Here is a 27,779-nt window from a genome sequence, read left to right as displayed (position 1 = left end):
TAAAGAGAGGTTGAAAAAGGCTTCTTGTAGAAGACGGGATTTTAGGTGGGACTTGAATGAAGCCAGGGAAGCCAACAGGAGATGAGAATAGATAGTATCCCAGACATGAGAGACAGCTGGAGAAAATGCTGAGGGCTAAAATGAAATGTCTTGTTCTGGGAATAGCAAAGAAGCCAGTATTAAGATAAAAAAATTGTGGCAGGGGCTGTGGTATAAGGAGATTACAAAGGAGATAGGCTATGAAAAACTTTGAATGTTAAACAGAATAATTTATAATTGATCATGAAGATGACAGAGAACCATTAGAATTTATTAAATGATGGGGTGGATTTGGAAGAGTGACAAAGTAAATTTGCCCTTGAGAAAATCACTTTGGCATATGAATGGAGAGTTGAAGCAAACCTACCAGTAGACTACTACAGTAGTCCAAGCATGAGGAGATAAGCCTGCCCCATGATGGTGACAGTGTCAGGGGAGAGAAGGTGTCTTATTCAAGTTGCAAGATGAACTTGAGAGGCCTTAGCAACAGATTGGATATAGGAGGTTGCAAGATTGAGAAACTGGGAAGAAAGTGGTGCTCTTGAAAGTAATATGAATGTTTATATTGAGAAAGGATTTAGAAGGAAAATCAGTGACTTTGGTTTTAAATATATAAAGTTTAAGATGACTTGTATATACAGTTTGACATATCTGAAAGGTAACTGGAGATGTAAGATTGGGCATTAGAGCAAAGTGGATTAGCATCAGGAATATAAGCACCAAATATCCATATTGAAAAGTTTATATATTAACTTTTTTTTTTTCTACCTTTAGCACTTAAGTTGATTCTCCATGAGTACTCTAATAAGGTACCTCAGAAAGGTAATTTATGAGCAATATTTTAGCCTGAATTTATGGAGACCTAAACTGTCTTCTAATCACAAATTATAATTGGCCTGAAATTGCAAGATAGCTTAGAATGCTGGACATAATAAAAATTTGGGGCCTACATACAAGGCTGGAAAGAAAGAAAAGCAAGATGTAGGAAAAATAAAGTTATAACATGTCAAGCAAAATTGTACATCCTCAACCATACACAGGTCATCCTATACAAAACAGAAACTTCAAATACATGCTATATATATGGTTGCACACATACTAAAACTCTTCCTTTCTTCTGACATGCAATAATGTTATCATGTCAGCCTTCCATTTTCTTTTTGTTTCTACTCTCCCCCATCTACCAATTGATATGAACTACATGGTTTAAATTTTTAAAATAATCCAACATCAATAAAGGTGAACATTTTCATATATAAAAACAAAGAATATTTTCATATATAAAAGCAAAGAATATTTTCTCTGAAATTGTTAATATCATCCCATGATTTCAGTATATCAAATTCAGCATGTTAATTCCAAGCATGTTTCATTTCTTTCAAGCTTTTGTCTGTTTCTCTCTAAGTTAGATGGTATAGAGGTAGCTAGGTGTTACAGTAGCTAGACAGCTGGCCTGCAATCAGGAAAGACCTGAATCCAAATTGAGTCTCCAGTACTTGCTAGGTCTGTGATCTTGGGCAGGTCACTTAGTTTCTTCATCTGTAAAATGGGGAAAATAATGCTATCTACTTCCCAGTGTTATAATGTGAGTCAAATGAGATAATAATTGTATAGTGTTTAACATAATGTCTAGTATGTAATAAGAACTGTGTGACTGTTTATTATTTATTAATATCAAAATTATCTAAGCTTCTTTTTATTCTGTGCATTAAAAAAACCCTTCACTGATACCATCTTTTTTCATGATTATCAGCCAATGTCCCTTACCCCCCACTACCACCCCATACAAACACTTCTTGCAATTATCTCTCCTTCCCTAAAATATAAAGGAAAAATATTCTCTTGTAACAAATTAGCAGTTACAACAAATAGATCCAAATCTTGGCCATGTCTGAAAAACAAAACAAAACAAAGCAACAACAAAAACTATGACTCTGCACCTCTATCTCACTAACTCTCATAAAGAAGTATTATGCATGCTTTATTCTCTGTCTGTTAGAGTCACAGTTGAATATAACATTGGGATGAGTTTCTGTCTTTAAACAATTTTCTGCTTTGCAATGCTTTAGTCATTGCAGAATTGTTTTCTTGGTTCTGTTTGCTTCCCTCTGCACCAACTTATACAAATCTTTTCAGGTATCTCTGAAACTCCCAAAGGTTTATCTCTCATTTTACAGCTACATAAAAGTTATTTAGTATGTCTGCATTCCCAAAAGTACTCCAATAATTGTCATTTCCCTTTTTGTCCTTTTCGCAATAGCTGTAAGATACTTTACCCTCAATAGTTTTAATTTACATTTTTCTTATTATTATTGTTTTTTTTATCTAACGATAGATTGCTTTTCTTCTTTCGAGAAGACCTTATTAGCATCATTTAAGTATTTATTTTTGACAGAATGATTCTTGTTCTCTTATGTGTTCTTATAACTTGAATCAGTTATCTATATTTGCTCACTATCATACATTTATTGGAAAAGCTTCCTGTTAAGATTTTTTTCCCCGTCAGTTAAATATTTCCTTTATGAGTTTAACTGACTTGATTTTCTCTGTTTAAAAATTTCAACTTTATGTAATCAAAATTATTAATTTTATCTGTTCTGATTCTTTCTATTCTTTGTATGGTCAAGATTTCTTCACATACAAATAGTTGTGAAAGATATTTCCTTCTATTCCCTACCAATCAGTTGATTATATGATATTTTATATGAATTTGAGTAGATAGTGTGAAATGATGTCTTAGGTTTTGTCAGGCTGTTTTCCTGTTTCCCAGGCAGTATTTTTTTTTTTTTCTTCAAGAAGGAATCCTCATCCCAGGAGTTAAAATCTCAGGATTACTGGACAGTATGCTACTATTTGTCTCAAAATCATGTATTCCTAAGCTGTCCAATAAACAAACTTTTCCATTTCTTAGAGTATCAAATAACTGTAAGACTTTATAATATACCTTTAGATGTGGCAATGCTAGGTTCCCTTTTTTCTTGCAAACAAATTATATTATTTTTCTCAGCTCTATAAAGCAACGCTTTGGTTAATATGACTGATGAGGTATTGTATAAATTTATTAATTCAGTTAGCATTGCCCTTTAGTATGTGTGTGTATGTGTGTAAAATTTGCTTGATGCAAGTATGAATAATCAATATATTTATAGTGATTTGGGCCTATTGTAACTTGAAAAGATTCTTTTATATTTATACTGGTAGAGTTGACTTCTCAATATCTTTTTATATTCTTTAATTATTTTGAATGGAATTTATCTTTTCAAACTGGGTTTTGTTAGTAATGTATAAAAATGCTGGTGATTTATATGAGTTAATTTTATATCCTGTTACACAAATGAAGTCAGGTAATTGCTAATTTTAACTGCTTAAATTTCTACGGTTCTTTAAGGAGAACATCATATAATCTTCAAAAAGCAATAGTTTTGTTTTCTGCTTGCTTATAGTTATTCTCTCCAGGGAGGGAAATTTTCTTTTTCTTTTCTTGTTGTTGTTGCTATTGAGGGATATCATAGTTTAGGAGGTAAAGTGCTAGACTTAGAGTCAGGAATAAATGGTTTAAATTAACCTTAGAGCACAAAGGTCATGTAATCTTGGTTAAATTACTCAACTTCTTTAAACTTTGACATGGTCATATATAAAGAAAGAAGACATGGCTTAATGCCTTTCTAAGATCTTCTCCAGTTCAAAAATCTGTGATCTTATGGCAATCTCTCAGTGCTTTAGGAAACTTATTATAATTTACAGAGAAGGAACTCAACTCTGAAAGGTTTGTTTTTTTTTAAATTTAAAGTTCTCCATACCCATGAAATCTTTGGTTCAATTATTATTTTCTATTGCCACATCTAACATTTTTTTACTCTATTATGTAAATAATACATGCCTTTATTTTACCTCTGGTCTTACTGAAAAAATCTTTTCTTTCTACTATACATAGATGGTAAACATTACATGTACAAATACATTGTATACATGTTATATATTAGATACACATATGTCTACATGCACATATACATATATACACACATTATATATAATCTTGATTCTGGATTACACACACATATGTATATGTATAATTAAATCTATTAGGGAAAGGCATATCTATTCCTATGCTAAGATTTTTTTAAAAATACAAAATTTTCACTTGCATGTATTTATATAATCATGAGATGTGTATAATTTTTTGTCATTAGTATATTTTCTGTTTCCTCCAATATTGAATCAAGCTTGCATTCCTTGTATAAATTCAAGCTTATAATATTGGATGTTTTTGAAAATACATTGCTTAAGTAAGACAACTCTGAGGTACCACTTCACACCTCTCAGACTGGCTAAGATGACAGGAAAAGATAATGATTAATAGTTAGAGGGAATGTGGGCATACTGCATTGTTGCTGCATTCATGCATTGGTGATGGAGTTGTGAAATGATCCAACTATTCTGGAGAGCAATTTGGAATTTATGCCCAAAGGCTTATAAAACTGTGCATACTGTTTGGTCCAGCAGTGTCTCTACTTTTCCTGAATACCAACTATAGGATCCAGATATTATCCTTTCTTTCCTTTCTTTTTCCTCCTCCCAAGCTCATACTGCTCATACTTGAAATTTACGTAAGTATCCATTTATTAAATGTCTCCCTTGTGCATATAGAGATTCCGTGGAGATTATAAAAGATATGCAAAAATGTTTGTAGCAGTCCTTTTTGTAGTGGTAAGGAACTGGAAATTGAGTGGATGGCCCTCAGTTGGGGAATGGTTGAATAAATTATGGTATATTTATGTATTGGAATATTATTGTTTTATAAGAAATGATAAGCAGGCTGATATCAGAAAGGCCTGGAAAGATATATGATGCTGATGCTTAGTGGAGTGAGCAGAAGCAAGAGAACACTGCACATAATAACAAGATGATGTCATGATCAATTCTGATGGATTTGGTGATTTAAGGCAATTCCAATAGACTAGTGATGGAAAGAGACAACTGCATCCACACAGAGAACTATGGAGACGGAATTATCTTTTAGAAAGGGGAAGAGGGGGAAAATGAGGGAGAAATATTTGGAATGCCAGGCTTTGAAAAGGGGAATGCTGAAAAATATCTTTGCATGCATTTGGAAAAATAAAATACTATTAAAATACATTACTTAAGTTTCTTGGCTAATATTTCATTCACCATTTTTGCACAATATAGTTAAGGCATATTGGCTTGTGTACTTCTTACACTTTTAATGTCCTTAGTACAAATGTTTGGCTCATTGAAGTAATTTGTCTGAATCTCTTCTTTTTTTTATTCTTGCAATTAATATAATGTTGGAATTTTTCATTAATTGGTAAAAATCACTTGAACTTCTATCTAATTTCTTAAAAAAAAAAAATAAAACTTTGTGAGTGCATTTCTACCTCTTTAAGTTTCTCTTGCTATGACTAAGATGCTGCAATGGTTTATATATTTTATTAGATTTTTTTTAAATTCATGGTTTTATTTAACAATTCAATAGGTTTTGATGTTTTCAATTTTGTTAAGTTCTGCTTTGAATTGTGGATTTCTATAATCATGTTTAGTTAGCATTTTCCTTGTTTTTTCCCTAGTTTCTTTAGTTGTATGCATTTCATTGATCCCTTCTTTTTACTTTTATTGATAAAAATGTGTAGAAATATAATTTTTCTACTCAGGACTACTTTAGCTGCATTATAAAAGTTTCAGTAATTTCTCTTGTTATTTTCTTTAATGAAATTATCTATTGTTTGTTTTTTTTTTAAAATCATTTCTTTAGGATTAAATTATTGTGTCTTTGTTTGAATCCTTTTATTAAAGTATCTTTATTGATGCTAGTTTATTTTGTGTGGTTAGTAAATGATAGTTTTAACATTTTTTCATTTGTTTATGAAGTTTTAAGGCCAGTTCAATTTTTCATAATGATGCCACAGATACATAGATATATATTAGATATGTGTATATTACTTTCTGTTCCCATTCAGCAATCCCCAAAGATCTCTTATGTATAACTTTTCTAACATTCTAATTAAGTCCTTAATTTCTTCCTTCTTCATCTTTCTCTTGGGTTTAGTCAAAAAGTCACATTTTTTACAGAATGACTTTTTTGTGGTCAACTCTCACCAATAGGAAAATAGGCACAAGAACTGGGACTGGCACCACCTCTAAGACTTCTGCAGCTTCTAATACAGCCTTCATAGTCATTATCTGGGAAAGAAACTTCAGGAAAGAAGAGGTCAGGCATCCCACCAATTTCCAACCAACTGTCACATACGAAACCAATAAAACAGCCCAGCTAAAAGTAGCAGAGCAGCCTAAAGGAGAAATGGAAGGCAGCATGTATCAGATTAGTCAAACTACACTGACCATCACCTTAACCACCATCTTTGGAATAGAATAAGACCATTATTGGAAATAAAGTCCTGAACTCTGACCCTAAGAACATTTAGAACAGCAATGTCTTCCAGGCTACTAGATCTTTTTCCAGCCTGCCCATCACTGGGAGGAACAATGACCACTGAAAAGGGATCCACCTTTCTCATCATTGCCAGTAACAGCTGAAGGCTAATTGCCACCAACAGGCAAATGAGCACCAGAATGCTGGGAATAGAAGCACTCCCAATCTAACTTTCACAGCCATCATCCAAGGAAGCGGCTCTTGTGGAGAAAGTGCCAACCATCTCCACTCACAGGAAGTAGACCAGTCTAAATTTGACTGAGATAGTGGGGAAACTTAGGAGAGAGACAGGAGATAACATGTAGAAAAGTCAAACTACCACCACACTGGAATTGTAATGTTTTCAGTCCAGTGTTTGCACTTATCCTCCTGAGAAACAATCCTTGTAGAGATAGATCTTGGCAACTCCTTTAGGTGCTATCGTTACAGCTACTGAAGACCATTATTACCAAACCCCCAAATTCTTGTTACCAAAGTCCTTGGCATTGTCAAACAGTTCAACATCAGGAAATGATGTGATTTTTATCAGTGAAAATGATATGAAAGAAGAGGCATCACATCTGCTCTGCTGCTATTCTCTTAGGACAATGTAACCATTTGGATTGACTTGCAGCTGAAATCTTCCATATGTGGGCTTCCCTATTAGAATGTTAGCTCCTTGAGAGTAAGAACTGTCTTACTTTTCTATCTGTATTATCAGCACGTAGGATAGTTCTTTACATACAGAAAGCATTTAATAAATGCTTTATTCATTTATTCACTGGGTAATTTGATTACCTTTTTTGTAGTATTCAAATATAATGCATTTGGCAAATATCTCTATCTATATCACCTACCTATATGTGTAGTATATATATATGATGTATTTGTATTATTTATATAATGATATATTCATTTCATTTAATTGTCTATGGTGCCTTTGAAATCATTACCACTATTTCTGCTTTTCTGAGTTCACAACATATTATATATTTTGCTCCAATCCCTTATCTTATGCTCCATCTATTTTAATAAAACAATTTATGGTTAGATTTTATTTTCTTTCTTATGCTAGTATGTTCTTCCATTTTACAAATTCATACTGTTCATGTTCATACGTGATTGTTATGTATTTTCTCCATCATATCCTCTTTTCTTCTCTTTGCCTTTTGTTTCACTCTTTTAACAGAAGAAGACAGTGATATAGAAGGAATGTGGTAAACAATAATGGCCTATAATTAAAGAAATTTGCTTCCATTAAATTGCCCTTTTCTCCCTCAAATCCCCCAAACCAGTTCTTATCTTTTATTTGTTTTTAATCTTATTTTTGTTAGTTTGAGATTTTTATATTCATGACTATTCCCCTCCTTCTTTATCCTTTTTCAATTTCCACATATTTCACTGGTGAATCTTACTTATTACTACACAAAATACATTGTGTGGAAAGGCTTTGGAAAGGTGAGTTGTGTGTACGTGTGTGTGTGTGTGTGTGTGTGTGTGTGTGTGTTAGGAATCTTCCTTGTCTAATTCAGATGAGATCCATGTAATATATACCTCTCATTTTTTTCTTCTTTGTACACTTTTCTTCCCAAGCACCCAATCATGAAACTTCATTAAGTTCTAGCTTCTTTCTTCATGTCTTCCTTCATATATTACTTTCTTTTCCCTTCCTCTCTTAATATGATAATGTAAAACAAAACCCTAGTCCTTCTATATGTCTAATTCCCTCTGCAATGTTAGAAGATATTAGGATTCTGAACATCCATTTGTCTTTTTTTTCTATTAGAATATAAGCAATCTAGCATTTGTTAACCTTCTTCATAGGTACATTTACAGTGTTTTCTTTTGAATCCTGTTTTCATTTCAAAGTTTCTATTTAGTTCTGATGGTTTCATCAGAAATACTGAAAAATTTCATTTTTTTTTTTTATTCTTGTGGAATTATACTCAGTCTTGTATGTTAGTTTTCTTGGTTGTATATCTTTATCTTTTGGCTTTTGGCATATTTTATTCCAAGATTTTCTTTTGTCTAGAATGATTGCTATGAAGTATTATACAATCCTGCCTGGTTGTCTGGTAGTAGAATTATTTCTGTGTGTTGGAAGCATTTTTTCTTTGACCTAGAAACAATATAGTTTGTCTGTGATAATTCATTTAGGGGTTTCTTTCAGAAGGTGACTGATAGATTTGTATTTTGCTCTCTGAATCTCATTTGATTTCTTAAACTATATAGTTAAGGCAACTTTTTGTACTGGTTTTCAGGGAATCTAAAGATTCTTGAATTATCTCTCTGAAACCTGTTTTCTAAATTACTTTTGAGAAAACAATAGATAACTAACATTTTCTTCCTTTTAAAAATTTTTGTTTTTGTTCTCATATTTCTTGTTTTCTTACAAAGCCACAAAATTTGCCTTTCTCTATTCTAATTTCAAGGAGTCTGCTAATATTTTCTACTTTCTGTTCTATGCTATTTAGTTTTTTTTTTGTTTGTTTGTTTCTCCAGAGCTGTATTTTATTTTTTAATCTTTGGCTTCATTTCTTCTAGGTTCTCTTTTAGTCCTTGTAGCCAAATGATTCTTCCCTCCTCCCCCTCCCAGAAGATCCACTTATACATGTGAAGACATATTTTTTCTGGTTTTTCTTTGGTTTTCTCTCAATCCATAAATCCATAAAATTTCTGTTTATTCCTGTCTTCAACCTTAATTCCAAATTTGAGATTTTGAGTCATGGCCAGATTTGAGCCCCTTTTGCAATCTTGAATGGAAATGATCAAGCTCTGTGACCTCCTAATATAGATTTCCCGGGTTCCTGTATGCTGCCTTTCAAAACTACTCCTGGTATGTTTGAGTTCAAAGAGCTGGCAAACTTTGGTGTCCTCAGTTAGAGTTCTACCATTAGCTGCCATTGATTATGGCATGGACATAATTTTCCTTCCTTGATATGGTCAAGGCACTGTTATGTTCTTCTGACTTGTTTACCTGAACTCATGCTTGTCTTTCCTCTTCAATGCTACAACTTCTAGCTTCTGTTTTATAATATTTTGCTCATTAATATGATGCTCACTGTTTTGTTTTAGATTTCTTTGTCATCATATTTTAGATTATTATTGGATTATATGTGAGAAAGTTAGGAATTTTTGCTTTCTTTCATGTTATCTTACCCAGAACTCAGAATAAATTTTCTTAAAATTCAGCTTCGTATCCTGCTCATTTTTTAATTACTCAAACCATTTGACAACACCAAACTAGTTACCAATTTGAAGAATCATACAGGAAACTGAGGACAGCTATAAACTAGATCTCACTGCCATGGTCAACAAAAACTCAGGATGCTCGTCTCCTCAAAGGCAGATTTATTGGCAATTTATCCAAACACAGGATGGACAACTGGTTCAAATTCTCTTTTAGGTTCCTCAAGTATATTCCCTTCTAAGTACCAGACCCCTCCCAATCAAATCAGAGTTGGCAGGCAGGGCATCCCTGTCAGAGCTCCAGATAGCTCTACAGATGTCTGTGTTGTTGTTCAATCAATATTAAAGACAGCAGAGATGGCACACTGACAACAGACAGCTGTCAGTCAGACTGTGCACTCACACTCTACAGGCCAATGAGAAGGCATGAGCAGAAGCAGTGGTGACAACTGTTTGGCTAATCAGTTTGCCTATAAAAGTTCAATCCTCACCAATAGTGCTCACCCAGAGTGTGAGTTGACAACATGTCTACATCTTTAAAAACTCATATTTTTATTTTTTCACTTGTCTGTGCTACCTATATTATTTGTAGATGACCATCCCCAATTCATTATTAGTTACCCAGTTCTCAAAGGGTCACAGGATTTAGAGAGGAAGGAATTTTGATGCTCTTCTACTTCAACGTCATCCTTTTATACAGGAGTAAAACCAAGCCCAGAGATGTTAAATGATTCTTTTTCCCTCAAGAGCAGAAAGCCACAACTCAGAGACAGGTCTTCTGACTACAACCTGTGCTCTTTCTCCTACATTACAATGTTCAGTTATTTACCTTTCTGGAACTCCCACCTACTATTGAATTTCTCTTTGTATACTAATATACATACATGTTGTCTCCATTGATATAATGTAATCTTGTTGAAAATAAAGATTACTTCTGTCATTGGATCTAAAAAAAAATTACTTTTGTCATTGAATCCTCAGGGTTTTAGCACAGTGCTGAAGACGTGGTAGGTTTTTAATAAACTTGCATAATTGCCTAACAAAGTAATCTGATATACATTCTTGAATAGTGACTGGAAATACATCTGTCTTTTGTTCTTTGCAGAAGTATGCTGATGGGCAGCAATAGGTTGGGGTGGGGGGGTGGAGAAATGGATATGTGACAAAGCAAGATACAGGTTAGAGCACTTTGACTATCAGCTTAGATAGTAGAAATGTTAAGAAATTGAAAATTGTTTTAAACAAAGACAATTTCAACCAAATTCAACCAAATTGAACTATTGTTCAAACTTTATCTCGTTTCAATATCATCCTTTCTCCCTGTTACAATGAGCCAGGTATTGATTCAACCTTTCTTTTTCTCTAATTCCCTATGAACAATGGTATATTCATCCTTGCTCATGACAAATTTCAAAAATATTTTGTTTAAAAAAAAAAACCAACAATAGAAAACTGAAAAGGAGAAGAAATTATTGTAATGAAAGGAAGAAGGAGGAACAAGGATAAAAAAAAGTTAAAAATCCAAATGGAGGATATTATCTGTAGTTCTCACTGGGTCTGGCTTTTCTATGCATCCATATACAAAGTGTTCTAAAAGTCTTAGTGTAGTTTTAAGCTATTCAAACTTACATAGTAACAATGGGTATGGCCAAAGAGTTGCTATTGCTGTTGAAAGTGTTTGGTACGTTCTTGGCAAAGAAATAATACCATGGTTTATAGGAAACCAAAGCTCTAAGTTATTAAACTTCTTGCCCAAGGTCATATAGGTAAGTTAGCACTGAACTATTTTCTCAATATGCTCCCAAAACAGCAAATCTAGGTCCTTTAATTCCAAATCCTAACTGAATACACTATCTTCTTGCCCTCATATTCTGGGCAAAGATTCTTATCTTTTAACAGACAAAGTTAGAAGAAAGGAAATATTGTCCATAAACAAAGAAGTCATGATTCAGAAAGGATTCAAGCCAGTATTGTTCCTCTTCTGGATGAAATTCTTATCTCCAGGCCCTGCTGTGTCCCTAAGAAAAAGAACAAGGTAGAGGAAAGAGGAAAAACAGGTAAAAGAATTTTCTATCTAAAAATCATTTTTTTTTTTTTTTTTTTTTTTTTTACCATTAGCATCAACTCTATTTTAGCAGTATCTCATTTCTTCTAGTGTCTTTCATTTTAATTGTTTTCTTTAAACATCTGTTTGGAGCAAGTTACTCCCTTCAATAGATATAATCAAAAGTTATGATCACAGTTATAAGGCCATCTACCTAGCTAGGTCTACTTTATAGAGAAATGATCTTTGCTTATTGATTTCTGGTCATCTCTCTACATAGCCACACATCTTTAATCTAATGTTTACAGACGTTTAAAAAGAGTAGCTAATATTTGACTTGTTCTGCCTTTTCTCTTATACCAAGTTATTTCCTGTTTAAAAACTCACTTATGATTCACTTCCTTTAAAAAGATAAACCATTAACCCCAAAGGATCCAAGGAAAATAGAAAATGGTCAGTAGATACACTTTATGATATTGGCAGAATTTTTGCTCTTAAGTAAGAGGACTTATAAAGAAAGTAAATATATAAGAGAAAATAAACTCTAGTCCAAACCCTGATAATCACTCAACAAGTATTTCTTAAATTCTTAATAAATGACAACTTCTACAGGCATAAAAACTTAAAATGAAAATCTCTACTCTCAAAGGGCTCACATTCTATGAAACTAAAACAAGTTATACAAAACAAGAGTATTATATGGAATTTTAAAATTTGTTACTAACAGGGATTTGTTTACTTGGGCAGAAAATTCTGAATTACGATATTGTTTCACAAAAAAAAAAAAAAAAAGGAAAGATATATAAAGAACAAAATGTCTTTAAATTTCATTATCCTCAGCCAATGAAGAGAAAATTTTTGGTGTTCTTTTCCACCCCCCAAAGCTTATTTTTTTTAAAAAAATATACCTCTTTGTGTCAATTCCTAATATAGGATGGGTTTTCATCATTTACATGCTAAGGAATATGCTTAGAGAACAAGGAAAGTGAGATTGGAAGTTTTGAAATGAGCAGAAGGGATTGTCAGTAGAGTAGATTACAATGTAGAGTACATTACTCTTCAGTTGTGTGTGGGATCGTTTACAATTCAACTTTCTTAAGTAGGACTTCCTATACAAAGATTATGCTCTTTGCCTCCTATGATTTCTTGTTCCAGTCTTCCTTATTCTCTTATATGTCTTTCCTTCTGTCTTGGGGAACTAAATACTGGGCCTAAGGTTTGCTCACCTATAAAATAAGAGAATTGGACTAGACGATCAAGATACTCTAAATATATGGTTCTATCTTCCTTTCTTATTTCTGTCTATCAGTATTTTATTTCAAACCCAGCTGTTAAATGCCTACTATATTTAAAACATATTCTAGATTTTGATGGGAGATGCAAAGGTAATGAAAATATTACAAGCATAGTCCTCATAGAATTTGCAATCTGGCACCTAAAAATACGTAACACATTGTATAACGACTAAAAGGAAGAATAGATTATGATGAAAACAGACAAAAAGGTGTAAATGCTATGCAAGGACAAAGGGAAAAAAAAGAACTTCCAACATGAGGAGAGAAGGAACAGATTTATTATGGTGGCATTTAAGATAAACTTTAAAAGGATAGGTAGGATTTCAAAAGGTATATTAGGGATGGGAAGATAAGGGGGATTATGAACTTAATGTTACTAATCTGTAAACTACATGAGCCCAGAAATATTATTTTACTTAAACTTTCCATTACACTCAAAGTGTAGTACAGTGTTCTGAAAATATGAAGTACTTGCTTAATTGGATAAATTGGTGACATCTTAACAAAGAAAGATGAGTAGTCCCATTCCAAAACAACGTAGTGAACATGAAGGAAATGAATACTGTGAAATAATTTTAGAATAATAGAATTTAAGATAATGAGCTGGAGAAGTACTTGAATAATAGGTCAAGGAGTTTGATCTTTAATAGGAAAATATTGAAGCGATGAGCAGAAGTTAAAGGATAAAATCTGTAAGCAAGGAAGATAAACTGGCAGTGATGCAATTCAACCACTTAACAAACATTTATTATCTATAAGCATTTGTTCCAGGAAAAAAGAATATCATTTTTTTCAAAGTATTCCTTGTCCTCATGGAACCTGTATTCTGTCATGAAAATGTGTATATCCTTAAGTAGATAGAATATGTATCTATGGAAAAAATATGGATACAGATGTAAATTAACCATTTGCTTTACATTCCTATATTTTCGTGTATCTTTTCTTTATTATATATACACCTATATATATATGTACATGCGTGAGTGTGAGTGGTGTGTGTGTGTGTGTGTAGTAAATAAAAGTAATTTTTAGTAGGGAAAAAGCCTATCATAGAAAATGGCATGAATTGAGCTTTAAAAGAAGCTAAGTACGCTAAGAGGTGAAGTTTAAGTAGGTGTGCATTGCAAGTATGCATTAAGATACAGAATGGAATGGCATAGGAGAGCAAACTAGTTAGCCTGGACCATGGAATGTGTGAAGGAGAATTTACTAGCTATATGACCTTAGGAAAGTCTCTTAATATTTCTGAGCCTCAATTTCTTCATCTGTAAAATGCAGATTAAAATAGCACTTATCTCACAAAGTTATTCAAAGGATCAAATTTTATACACACACACATATATTTGTATATGTATATATGTATAAACACATATATAATTACTTTGCAAAATCTAATTATTATAGAAATGCTAGCTATGTAATAAGTCTGAAAAAGCAAGCTGCAGTTAGAGCTAGAGCCAGATTATAAATGCAAACAGTTTTAACCTGTTTCAGAAGGCATTAGAGAATCACCAAAGAAGCTTCTTGAGTAAAGAAGTAACAATCAGTTCTGGGCTTGAAGCACCTTCAGCAGTTGTATTAAGGAAAGACTGAAGATTGAGAAAACTAGAAGCAGGAAAACCAAGTAGAAGTTCAAGTTATAGCTTTGCTAATTACAGGCTATGCAATTCTGGACAAATAAACTAGTCTGTCTAATTCTCAGTTTCCTTATCTGTAAAATGGAGATAAAAATACTGATACCTACTAACAATGTTGAAGTGCTATCATGAGGGTAAAAATTGTTACTTGTAAATACTCTTATGAAAGCCTTAAAAAGAGAAAGTGTTTTAATATTTATTGACTTGAATATAAAAATGGCTCTTGAGACTAGGTTGTGATGAGGATGATGGTACTGGCGATTGTATTTGTAGTGCTGATACTATCATTCCTGTTGACAATCAAATGATGTACATATTGACTGTACTGGCTTAACTGCTTTGAATTGTCTGGAAATTACCAGTTTTCAGAGCATGGTATTATGAAAATGAGAAATGAATTATTAGCAACTTAACTGAATGGCTAGTCTAAGATGTCAGCAATACTGCAACTTTGTTCCTGACACTCCCTAAAGCAATTTCCATGTGATTTTTTTTTTTTCCCTTCAGGAACATATGACCTGCCACACTATCTGCTTTACAATGGATGGCTTACCTGTTACTTTTTTGTCAATGCTGTTTTGATATGTCTCTTGATCCCTTTTCAATTTATTATTTTTCAACAATATTAGAACTTGCTTCTACATTAGAAAAGGTGTGATGATATATTTTTATAATTTTATCATATTTCTTGAACATTCTACTTAAAATTTTTCTGAACTTTTATTAATCTATATTAGTTTATATTATTTTAATGATGTCAATATAACATATACATTTTTGATTCATTATGAAACATTTTTAAGTATTTTGGGTAGTTGAATGACCATTCATTAAGATTTCTATAAATATTTTATATTTCTTTATATTTCACAAAATTTTCCTTTAGATGAACTCAAAATAATTTACAAACATGTAATATTTCAAATGTAAAACAGATGTGCAGTTTTTCTGTTGAGATTTTAGAGAAGTGTCTCAGATGTAGAAGAATTAGGGTCAAGAAAGTGATCCAAAGTCTCAGTGAATAAATGGCAAGTTGAGGAAATAAATCAAACCATCTAATTCCCAGTGCCTTGTATCAACTCAGTGCATTTCCTCTTTATCACTGTACCATTTTCTAACTGAGTTATTATAATGTTGTGATGACTCCCAAAACAGCTTCTAAAAATCCTTTTCCTAAAAATAAGATGAATTAATAATAAATAATTTTAACCCAATTCTGTGACCCTTATGCATATTTCACACTTACTAGAGTAAATTAAGAAGCAGCTAAGCTGCAGGTTCAGACCCTTTAGTTGTGAATATCTTAGCCTGTGACTACTGCAGTCAAATCTGAAATGTTTGCTTAGCATAGTTTGTATGATATTTGTATATGTAACGGCAGGGAGGGAAGAAAGGAAAAAAGTGATAATGGATGAAAAAGGCATTTGCTATCAAAGTGTGAGGAAATCTTAGTTACTTGACTAAACAAAAATAACACATTTAGTGATTTGTAATATAAGAATAAAATGAGCTCACAAGGTCTCAAGAGGTCTGCAATATGATCTTTGCAAAAGGTAGCTTGCCAATTTAATTGAGGTAGGAGTTATTTAATTTTTTACAGGTATAGTTTTCAATAAAACTACATATGCCTATAATACTGCAATGGCAGATGTGTCTCGATTATTAGAGGTGGGCTCAAGGGAATATATACAATGGATCTTGAAATCTGTAAGCAGCTGTTGGGGGGAGGGCTGGAGTGAAAAGGGGGGCAATATACCACACACACACACACACACACACACACACACACACACACACATGTTCCTTAAGTACGGCAATGTTTTGTTATTTTACTGCAGGTGTATGACAGAGATGAAATTTAATAAGTTATTGTATACAATACCAATAAAACTGCAAAGATTCAGTACCCTGAGGTTCGCAAAGTAAAAATGAGGAGAGATTATTTTGTGTTCATGTAAATACACATATCACATATACATACATGTAAGTTGCCCTTCTCTCCCCTGACCCAAATGCAGATACAGAGAGGTGAAGGTCACTGCCTGAAAGCTAAAGTGACATATTTCTGACTCTATTTTTGTCATCAAATTAAATCTATTTCCAAAAGCCATAAAATGGCTGGTAAGGAAATGTTCTTAGGAAAAATAAAACAAATCCAAATTCACTGAGACATTTCACTATGAGATTAGGGTTGGGAGACAAGTTCAGAAACTGTTAGCTTCATGAAAGTGCTATGTTAAACTGAGAAGATAATTCATTTATCAAAAAATCTATGAAGAATTATAAACTAAGAATGCTTCTATCATTACTACAGTACCTAGGCCTCACAAAATTACAGAATTTTAGAGCTAAACGGGGTATCCAGGGTCTAATTCAAACATCATATTTTACAAATGAAGAAATGGTTTCATTTAAAGAGTAAATCAAGAACATCTTCAATGTTTAATAAATGCATCTTGATTGTTAAAGAAAGAGATTGAACAAGTACCCAGATTTCCTGATTTCTAGGTCAATGGACATTCTTAATGAAGTAATCCATTTTGAGAAAGAGGATATTTAAGTAATAAAGCAGCTTAGATAATTTTTTTTTCTAAATGTAAGGATTTTTTCTCATTTCCTTTTCACTATTAAAATACACAGTTTTTCAGTTTTTAAAGTGAAAAAAATTTCCAAGCAGTTTGCAATTTCACAATTATATGAATGTTAGTTGTTCTTTATTTCCCCCTTATTTACACCAGCAGGACACAAAAGGTCTAATGATTTAAGAATTAAATATGTGTACTTATATGAATGTACATATTCATTTGTGTGCACATTCACAAATAACATATCCAAATCCTTGGAAGAACAAAGTTTGTTATATCCAGGCATCAATAAATAAAGAAGCAACCTTAAGGTTATTGTGCTTTCAAATTCAAGTACATAAGCATACAGCTATGACTTAGCATTGATTGAATTATTTGTTTAGTCATAATAACTAGATTTTCTTATTCACAATAATGATTTAAGAAGGAGATTTGAAATCCTAATTGTTAGTGGTTATCCAAATTCCTTTAATGCTTTCAATAAAAATTGAGAAGTTAATTCCTGGGTTCTGATGAAATTTCAATTTGGATTCTAGAATATCATTCCTATGTTGTCTCATAAATAAACACACTACAATTTCAATGACAATTCTATTCATTTTCTGTCTTAAGCTATTGGGCAAAATTCTTTTGATTTTTAAACTGGATTCTTAATTTTGTTATTATGGACAGACCATTTCATAAAATCTATTAGCAACTATTATAAACCATAAATTCTTAACATCTTAACAAGACAGGAAGTCAGAGAGGGGACAGAAGTATATTCTGTTCAATTTGTCTTTTGCTGTTAGATTTTGGACCACATAATTTCTATCAGTGATACAGCCAAATTTATACATACTAAGTCTTGTTTTTGACCCAATCAAGATTGAACTATAACTTATTCCTTACATAAAATGACATCTACCTATTAAAAGAAATCAAGGAGCCTCAGGCCAAGGACCGCCCCTTTCCTGGGGTGTGGCCAGGAAGGAGGGGGATGAAGAGATGTGGGGGTTTACAGGGGAGGCTTTGGGGGCCCAATAGGGCACTTTCCTAATCTCAGTAGCCATCCCTATCCCTTGGGTGGGGCTATGGGGCACCCTTTAGGAGCGGGGATCCCAGGCGGGCTAGAGTCTTTAGGAAAGAACCCAAGATGACTTTTAAGAGTCACAGCAAAATTACATCTCAATGAAGACCAAGTTTTAGGGGGTAGTGCCTACAATTGGTTTTTTCCTGGAGTTCACATGGCACTAATTTGGGCACCATGACTTTAAGAGGAGCCAAATTTAGTTTGGGCTCCAAAATCAGTCCCAAGGAGATCAATATTAATTTCCATGACAGTGTATAAATGAAAGTGAGTCAAAATGGAACTGAACTGTGCTTTACAGATTCAAAAATATAGGGTAAACCCACCTCTGGTCCAATATTTATTTAATTAACATGCACTAGGACTGTCAAAAGATTTAACACAAATTTTAGCATGCTGAATTTAGTATGGTATAATGAAAAGAGTAATTTGTAAGCTATAGAGTAAGAAGTTTTAGGATTGAATCCTAGTTCTGTCATTTATCAGTTTTATGATCTTGAAAAATTCCTTATCTTCTCTGAGCCTCAATTTACTCATATATAAATGACAAAAATATTAGCATTATTGACTTCATAAAGCACTTTTAAGGACCAACACACTTTGTAGCTATAAAATGCTATTTACGAATGTAGGTACTCATTGATAGCAACTAAATGGAAAAGTGATTATGACACAAAATGACACCTATTGCTATTTCTAATTCATAAAGAAAAAGTGAAGCTCCATGCACACTCAATAATTTAGTCAGCTAGAGCTACCTACATTAGAAATTCTCTCTCAAATTAATAGTAAATGATTTGTGTAGGGAAAGGGGAAATGAAGTATTTTATGATAACTTGATGGTGAATAAGTAAGAATCTCCTAAGGAAATATGATTATGTCTCAATTAATATTGGGCATTTCTCTAGTTATTACTGTAATATTTTCCTTTGTAGAATCTCAAAATGATTTACAAATACAAAAATTCATGTAATTGTTTAGAATATCCTAATTATAAGAAGTTTAGTTTGACAGGTTGAGGAGTTTTCTTCTCTTTCTCCAATTCACCCTTCTCCCCAATCAGAATGAAAAAAAAAAATACTTAAGAGAAATCTCAAACAAATTAATGTAGTTGTGGCTCTGCAGAGTAAAGCAGAAGATTACTGTGATATTTTACATGTAAATATATGTACCTGTAAAAATGTCATGCCTGTATTTATATATACACATATATCTGTAGCATCGTGTCATGAAAAAGTGACATAACCTTGAATCGAGTCTTGAGTGTGCCATTAACTTCTGTAACCTTAGGCAAGTAACTTTACTTTCCTGAGAGCTAACTTTTATCTTCTTTAAAATGAATTAAGACCAAATGATCTTCCCTTATAGTTCCAAAATTCTATCACTTTTTGTCAACTACAATATTCCTACTCAATTATTTCAAGATAACTGGGCTCAAAATCTACAAAGGCACATAGGCTATTTAATATTGTTAATATTTTCCATGAAAGGTTATGGGTAATGATTCCCTAATCCCTAAGCACACAATGCTTCTGCATACCTTCATAATAACCCCTAGACCAGAGACATGACAGAAATCCAGGATATTTTTAAAATGAAAGAGAAAAAAAATTGGATGAATTAAAAAATGCTATTTTAAAAATAGGATCTTTATCTTTTTTCTTGAAAAAAAAATTTTAGAATGATAAAGAAAATGGAAAAATGGTTATGTATTTTAGTCTAGCCTTTACTCCCTCTAAATAATTTATTGAAAAAGTACAAAATCAAAATATTTTCATGTAAAAAATCCATAATATCTCAGATCATTATAATTCCAAAATTATATATCTCTCAAATAAAAACATAATATTAATTTCTATTCTCAGAGGTCACTATCAATTTCAGAGAAAACAAAACATGCATCAGTGCCTTCTTTGCTTGTGTATTTTCCCTTGCTGAATCTGGCTCTACTGGCTTTGTTTTTAAGTTTTAAATAACTCACAAATTGAGAGTGGGGAAATCTATATTTACTAGCACATTTTTTAAACATCAAAAATTGAAAATAATTGAAAGCAAATTGCTGTATAATTATTCAATGGCTACAGCAACATAAATGAAAAGATGACTAAAAGGAAACTCAGCTGTCAAGAACTCAAAAATTATACTTCGTCTTGGAAAGTAGAGAATGAATTGTATTTCTCTCCTATCTACAAAAGGTAGGGGACAAGGAGGATAGAATGTTCATATAGCCACATTGCAAAACAAAGTAACTGCATCAAGTATTTTTGCTTAACAATTTTTCTTTATTACACATTTAATTCTGGCAGGAGTAGAAGGTGTTTCCACAAATCATTATGTTATAAAAAATAAGAGAAATCAATAAAACTTATTTCAAGAATGTATACTTCATTTTCATCATGATGACTTTATAAACAAAATAAATTATTATAGGATACATATAGCTAAATTAAGACAGACTTTGTAACAATAAAGGATACTCCAAAAAGGATTGTAAATGTTTCGATTACTCAAAATATTTCTACACTGTTCCACTCTTTTAACATTTTCAGAAATTAACACTTTTAACCTTAGCCTACATAAAAATCTTGAGTGTCATCAAATGTATAAACATATATAGAAAAAAAGAATATCATTTAAACTAAGTTTATGTTAAACAAATTTGGGCAAAGGAGCTTAAACTGAAAACAGTAGTCTTTCTGGACATACCCACCTTTGTGCACATAAGTGTAGTAAAGTCTCGGGGTACCAAAGGGCTTTAATTTGAATTGTCTTAAAAAGTTCTGGCAGTTAATTTTAATATATAATATTTTTGTAATAATAAATTTAATTGTAAAAATAGATTTAATATTCTTGTAATAAGCTAGTCATCACATTATCTAAATATGCCTATATGATTAGATGAATGAATTAACAAGGGATTCAGACCAATCTCAGATGAAGAGATTTTACCAAGTAAACATGACAATGAAAGACAATGCATTCCATTTCTAAATTTTCATAGAAAAAGTCCCAAAGGAACTCACAAACATTCTTTTATTTTTTTCTTTGTATCAATGTCATGGTTCCAGATAGACAGGAACATCATCCTTCTTAGGATGAGAATATTAAGACAAAATCGCAAAGGACATTCCCAAGGTCAGAAACAGAGGCTGACATTAAATCTGGGTCATTTACCTCCAAATCTAAAGTGCTTAGGATCCTGAAGAAAGGTATTAAAAAGTAAACTCTAGACAACTGTATGATAATGAATACTGCTTTTTAATTCCCTTTCATTTTCCTATGTAAGAAAGTCCAAAATTTGTCCCAGTGACATCAACAAGCCAGTTAGCAAATGGACACCTAAGCAAAATAAGGACTACTAGAATCATCAGGGCCACAAAGAAAGAATGCATCGTCCCATGGTCTCCAGCAATCCTTGCTAAGAAGCTGTCATTAGCTATGGCACTTAACTTGGACCACCTTACTAAAAAGTTCATTTCCACTCGAGTTGGTTCCTGTCAGACTTTCCATTATACATTTTCTTCTCTGTGCCAGTAAAAAGTTATATGAGGTTGCATTTTGGCAGGGGTGTTTTCAGCCTGGGTGTGATTTCCATAAGCCAATTTGATTTAAATTAGTTTTGTCATCATTTAGTAAGAGGAGAACTAAAATGTCATTTTCTGCTTTTTAAAATCCTTATGATTTTCTTCTTTACTTTCTCTTAAAACACTGGGTTAATAAATACAACATACACATGTTTACCTCAGGAAAGTTCAAAATTAAGTGATTCAATGACCTATTTTCCTATTTTTTTCCTTAAAAAATAGTTGGTAGATTAAAAAAAGAATGATAGAGTTTGTCTGCTAATAAGATTCACAGGTTGTATAAGTCACATGACTAACACTATTACTGCTAAGAACTGGACAACTAAATCCTTAATAGAAATAAAATAGACATCAAAAACTGAAACATTTCATAAGATCCATCAAAAATATCATCCCACCCCCTCCCTTTAATTACAATACCTGTTGCTTCCTTCTATTTCTTTGTAGCCTCAGAGTTCAAAAGCCACTTGGCAAGAGGTTACAGTTCAAATATGCATATTAACAGAGCTGTACTTTATACATTGTTCATTGTGATATTGGCCACATGATCCAGTGATATATAATCATGCCTTTGGTAATTCCTAGAATCTGTCATCTAAATGTTCCCCACTTCAAGAACTCTATAATGAAGGAAAAGGAAGTAAAGAAAAGTAAATATCACTTTGTGTCTATGAGAGTATCCCCTTCTCATTCGGTGGTGACTCATTTCAACTATGATCTATTTCAACTAGAAGCCCAAAACACAAGGACTTAGTTCTCTGTGCTTCACATAGCTGAATGTTCAACACAGATTTATTGAATAAAAGGGCACAAGGCTGAATGATGTTTTAGAATATACCACATCCTGTTCTATTTTCAATTTCTGCAAAATTATAAATTCAAAATTCATTAATTAAAAAAAAACAATTGTGTCAACATATTATAACCCTCAGATTCTATTTCCTATATTCAAACAGGCTCTAAACTATTGCCGTGTCTTTGTCCCTAAGTAACCATATTATTCATGGTTACTGCTGAGACGATGCTATGGATAGTGATCGCTGATCCATGCAAGACTCACACCCAGCAAGCAGAAATAAGAATGAAGGAATCTTCCACAGTTCAGAGTTCCTTTTCTGTCTACTACATGAAGACCACTACATCATTACACTACAGGAAAAATACATTCCATCTTACTTATATATTTAACATATATTGATTGCCTTGACATATATGTACACAAACTCATATGTACATATTCTCAAGACCCATTTTCCAAACATCGCACAACGAACTATCTTCACCCTTAGCCTTCGGCCCCTCCCAGATTTCCATCTCACCTTGTCCTTGAAAAAGGCACCACTGCAGTTTCACCAGAGGAAAGTGTTCCCCGCAAACCTAGTATATGTATTCCTATACATAAACAGTCAGACTCAAGCAGTCTGAATGATGATTTCACAAGTTAAGGGGCCTCTCGCTTAGTCAGCAGAGGAAATCTTTGTGTCTGTAAGGAATCACGCCAATTCCTATTAGTAAGAAAGGATGCAGGGGCAAGCACGCCTATTCTCTCATTGACCAACAAAAGGGGCCCAGTGAAAACACAGACTTATTCCATCACCATCTGCAAAAAGGAAGGATGTTGTCAACCTTCTTCTCCCCAAAACTTTAATGATCTCTGCCTTGACCCTTAGAAACCAGATACACAGGAATAGGACCTTCCACAGGAATTGAAAGCTTTACACTAGAGACACAGCATTAAGAGGCTTGTCACCCAAGCTATCTACCCCGAACATTTGCACTCACATTCCAAAGATGTTTCCGCTACACTGGAAGCGCTGTAAATTTCTTTCCTGCAGAATTCTTTCCAAACAAACTGCCATGAACTGCACTCTACAACATGTGCTGCATTAGTCCTTAACCAAGCCACAATTTATCTCATCTCCACAATCCTTTATGTGCAGAATATGATTGAACTGGGGGCGCAATGGAACAGGCGAAACTTGAAAAAGGAAACAGATGCACAAAGAAAACTCTAATTCCACCTTTAGAGGTATATTAGTGATAGATAATGAATATAACTACATGGATTCTATTTGATTGATAGACTTGGTTTACATTTTTCTATGCTAAACTAAACAAGTTGTTTTAAAAATTCAAGTAGGTTTTTCTATATCATTTAAGAATATAGGTAATGAAGGAGTTCAAGAGAACATGCATTCCCAATCTATTTACAATAAGAACAAACATTCTGTTCAGAGGAACAATAAAATAGTAAAAGACCCTGAATATTGAAAAGGGTTATTAAATTCTTTGAAGTTTCCCAAAGTAACAAATATATGTATTAATAAAAAGCCTATGCTTTTTAAAATGTGGAAAAAGAGTTTTAAACATATTATTAATACCAAAGCTAAAATTGAAAAGAAAGCATCTTTCAAAAAACTCAATTGTCTTAAAACAAAGCTTAGATTTTTGGCTATGGATAGTATTTTTAGCATCAGTCTCTCTCTGGAGAGTTAAAAGTATGCAAATGCAAAGTGCATAGAAGCACAAATACACACATGCTATACCTTTGTATTACATTGGCATTTTATTATTTAATTAAAGTCCTCTTATTTTTCTAGCTCACGCATGTTCCCTTGAGACGGCTTTGCTGTTAGCCTGCTGGCCTTGACTTCCAGCCAAAAACAATTCAGAAACAAAAAGGGACAACAAATCATATTTTCACAGACATTTTTATCCCTCAATACAACCCTGTTTTCACACAACATCATACAGTCTCTATGAAAACTATAATTTATGGCAATAGCCACCAAACCCAAGGTCTGACACATGCTCCACGGTGTTGAGAGTTTCATCATTCTAAAAGTTGCCGAATTATGAAAAAATTGTTCCGATGGAACCCTGATTAAAAAACATCAATACTTTACAAACATCATCACTGGTCAGTGAAGGGTGGCTCTAAATACAAATTCAAACCAGTGACTGTGAGAAGATAGAGCAGAAGCTATGGTTAGAGATTAAGAATAGAATGTGATTCATTATTTAGTATTTTAAAAGAAATAGTTACCGGCAAACATGCAATGAATAGCTATGTCAAAATCTAAAATGCATAATCTACTTTACAAAACAAACTAATTTACCAGGCTATTTATCACAACCTCTTCCACTGCATAGATTATCACTTACCTGGTGGCAACCCTGTAAGTTTGATTCTCTCCCATAAGACGAGTATGAACCCCTTTCTGTTTTACCTGTCAATAGAAATAAAAAAAAAAAAAGGTGTGTAAATTTTTGTTTTCCTCTTTAAAAAAAAAATCTCCTCCAGGTAACAGATATCTACTTTTCCCTTCCGATGTTTACATATGTAAAGTAGGCACTAACGGCAATGTATGCAAGCAAGAGAAAGGGATTAACACTTCTTCACTCTGGCTATGATAAACTGGAAAAAAAATATCCTTCATTCCTATTCTTAGCCAAACTGCTCCACACTTCCAAAAACTGTCATTTCAATGGCCTCCAATTTCTCTAACAAACAAATTGACATTCCTTATTTTCACTTTCATTCTCTCCCTCAAATTTTAAACAATTTCATTTTTATTTACACAGCAGGCAAACTATCTATGTAATGACCCTAGCATAGTAATTCCCATTGATTATATTGACACTTAATGGTGAGGCCAAAGCTAATCAATCACAGACTCTCCAGATGGTGAATTTAGCAAAGAAACTATTCAGAATTCTGGTGGTGGTTTTTTTTTTTAACCTCTTTCCCAGGAGTAAATTCCCTCATGATCAACATGATGATGGAATTGACGAGAAAGAGAGAGAGAGAGAGAGACAGAGAGAGAGAGAGAGAGAGAGAGAGAGAGAGAAAAAGAGAGAGAGAGAGAGACTTGGTTGAACATTTGCCCATTCAGATCTAAGGCTCCAATTTCACCAACAGTCCTAGGAGTTAAGCAGGAGCTCACTGAAAACCAAGATGATGTACCACCACCAATCACCTAATTTGTTTCTGAAGACCATTTTGTTTTTCTTTAAGTAACCAAGACCTGAAAAGTGACTGGGATACATTTTGGCAATATCCAAGAGTAGAAAAACAATCTTCTTTTTTGTTTCTTTAAAAAAAAAAACCTTAATGATAAATTGGGTAATATTAAAAAGCCTAACTAAATAATAAGAAGTGTATGAGAGATACACAAAGTCTCAAGGTAGAACATTTTTAGATACAGGTTAATACATAAGAACTACCTGCCTAGTAGGTGCAAATATTATCAAGATACTGAGAACACCAACAGAACCAAGGGATGTATTTCTATACCTCTGCCTTTGAAGAGGTTTTAAACTTTTTAGGTTTTAAACTTAGGCTTTAAACAATAGTAATAAACACGGATTTTATTTTCTTTTATCAGAGAACAATGGGGCCATATTCAATGGATTTGAATCCGAGCAAAAGATGCATTTAAAGAAATGTACAATTAAAAAAGATGATCAGTTAGTCACATGGCATGAGTAAGGGATAACTAGTAGATAGCTTATTTGTTTGCCCTGGTATCTTCCTAATATCAAGAGAAAGAAAAAGAGGCTCCTGATGTATCAAACAGACTTTCTATGGAGAATTTGAACTGTCAAGCATTAACTAATTACCTGTTACATGTGAGGCACTCTCCTAGGCAGTGGGAATATTATTATCCTAGGAATTAAATAATTCTTACTCCAAGTGCTTAAATTCAAATAGTCAATTTACACTCTAACTTCAAAGAACATGTGCACAACAGTAGGAAAGGTGGACAGACATGGCTGAATTACAATGTGCATCACTGCAAGGAGTACCCACATCAATAAGACCACAGGTCTATTTGAATATTTCAAAATTACATCTGTGAAAAAAAACAGCACTAGCTAGATCATAATCAATAGATAGACATGACCCTAAAAATGCTTCCTACCTCAAAGCCCATCTAAGACAACTCAGAAAACAGGCAGCATGTATTATAATTACCCACCTCATTACTGTCAATAAACATTGAGTGAAGACCTAGCTGCTCCTCATCGTACTCATTGCATCACTGCCACACATGAAGAATCATTCCTCAAAATGCCTAATATTTGGATGATGAAAGTGTTACTCAATTTAATTTATTCTTGGTATATTTTGCTCTTGTTTGAGAAAAAAACATAGGCCTAAAACTTCATGTCTGCTAAAGCTCATTCTCATCATGGTATAGAGGTGACTACGAACTCTTAGCACTTAAGAAAGTAGAGGTCAGGTTTGGACAAATACTAACATGGTAGAAAAGCTTCCAGTGTATATTTCCTGGCTATGCTTCTGTGATTTGGGAATCAGCCTAATCAAGTTCACAAAGGCAGAAAGTTTGCCACTGAGAAATGACTATTTAAAAAATTTTGTAGCCAAAGGAATTTATGAAGACTTTCTACTAATGGGCAGAAAGGTCCTGACTAGTTCTGTCTATAGAAAGAACACTCACAGCAATGAAAAAAATACTCTTATAAGTACTGAAGAACAGACATAAAATGGACATATATACTGTGGAAGTCAGATATAAATTTTTCAAATCACCGTTCTCTATCTCTTAGCCTGAAAATTGTTAGAAGTTTAAGGGAGAAAGTTATGTCCCAGAATTCAACAGTAATAGTAAAATGATTGCAAATATTAATTGTTTTCTTATTAAAAACAAATCAAGTCATTTATTGAAGAAAATAGGCTAAAATCAGGGGTCATTTTGAAGGTGGGCCATATTGGTCTTTAGCTCCTTGAGATAAAAATCCTTGCAGTTTAACAGCAAATATACATCTACATATAAAGTACATTTTTTAAAAAAAAGACAGATAATAATATAAATTTCAGGAAATTTGCTTTAATTTTCTGGGAAGTTGTACCTAATGCCTTCCTTTTCACCCCAACCCCATTAT

The 27,779-nt window shown here is 32.9% G+C and overlaps 1 protein-coding gene across 7 annotated transcripts in view; it reads right to left on the bottom strand.

Moving 5' to 3' along the window:
* Window positions 1-27,779, bottom strand: part of TCF4 (transcription factor 4) — a 422,297-nt gene that overhangs the window by 184,938 nt on the left and 209,580 nt on the right. For all 7 annotated transcript variants that reach the window (XM_012541488.3, XM_023496179.2, XM_023496177.2 and 4 more), the window contains one exon: window positions 25,035-25,099. In XM_012541488.3, coding sequence (XP_012396942.1) covers window positions 25,035-25,099 — 65 coding nt within the window. The remainder of the gene's footprint in view (window positions 1-25,034; window positions 25,100-27,779) is intronic.

This window comes from Sarcophilus harrisii, chromosome 1 (genome assembly GCF_902635505.1).
Source record: "Sarcophilus harrisii chromosome 1, mSarHar1.11, whole genome shotgun sequence".
NCBI lineage: Eukaryota > Metazoa > Chordata > Mammalia > Dasyuromorphia > Dasyuridae > Sarcophilus > Sarcophilus harrisii.
Note: the sequence above shows the minus strand (reverse complement) of the source record. Positions and strands in the feature narration are given on the sequence as shown.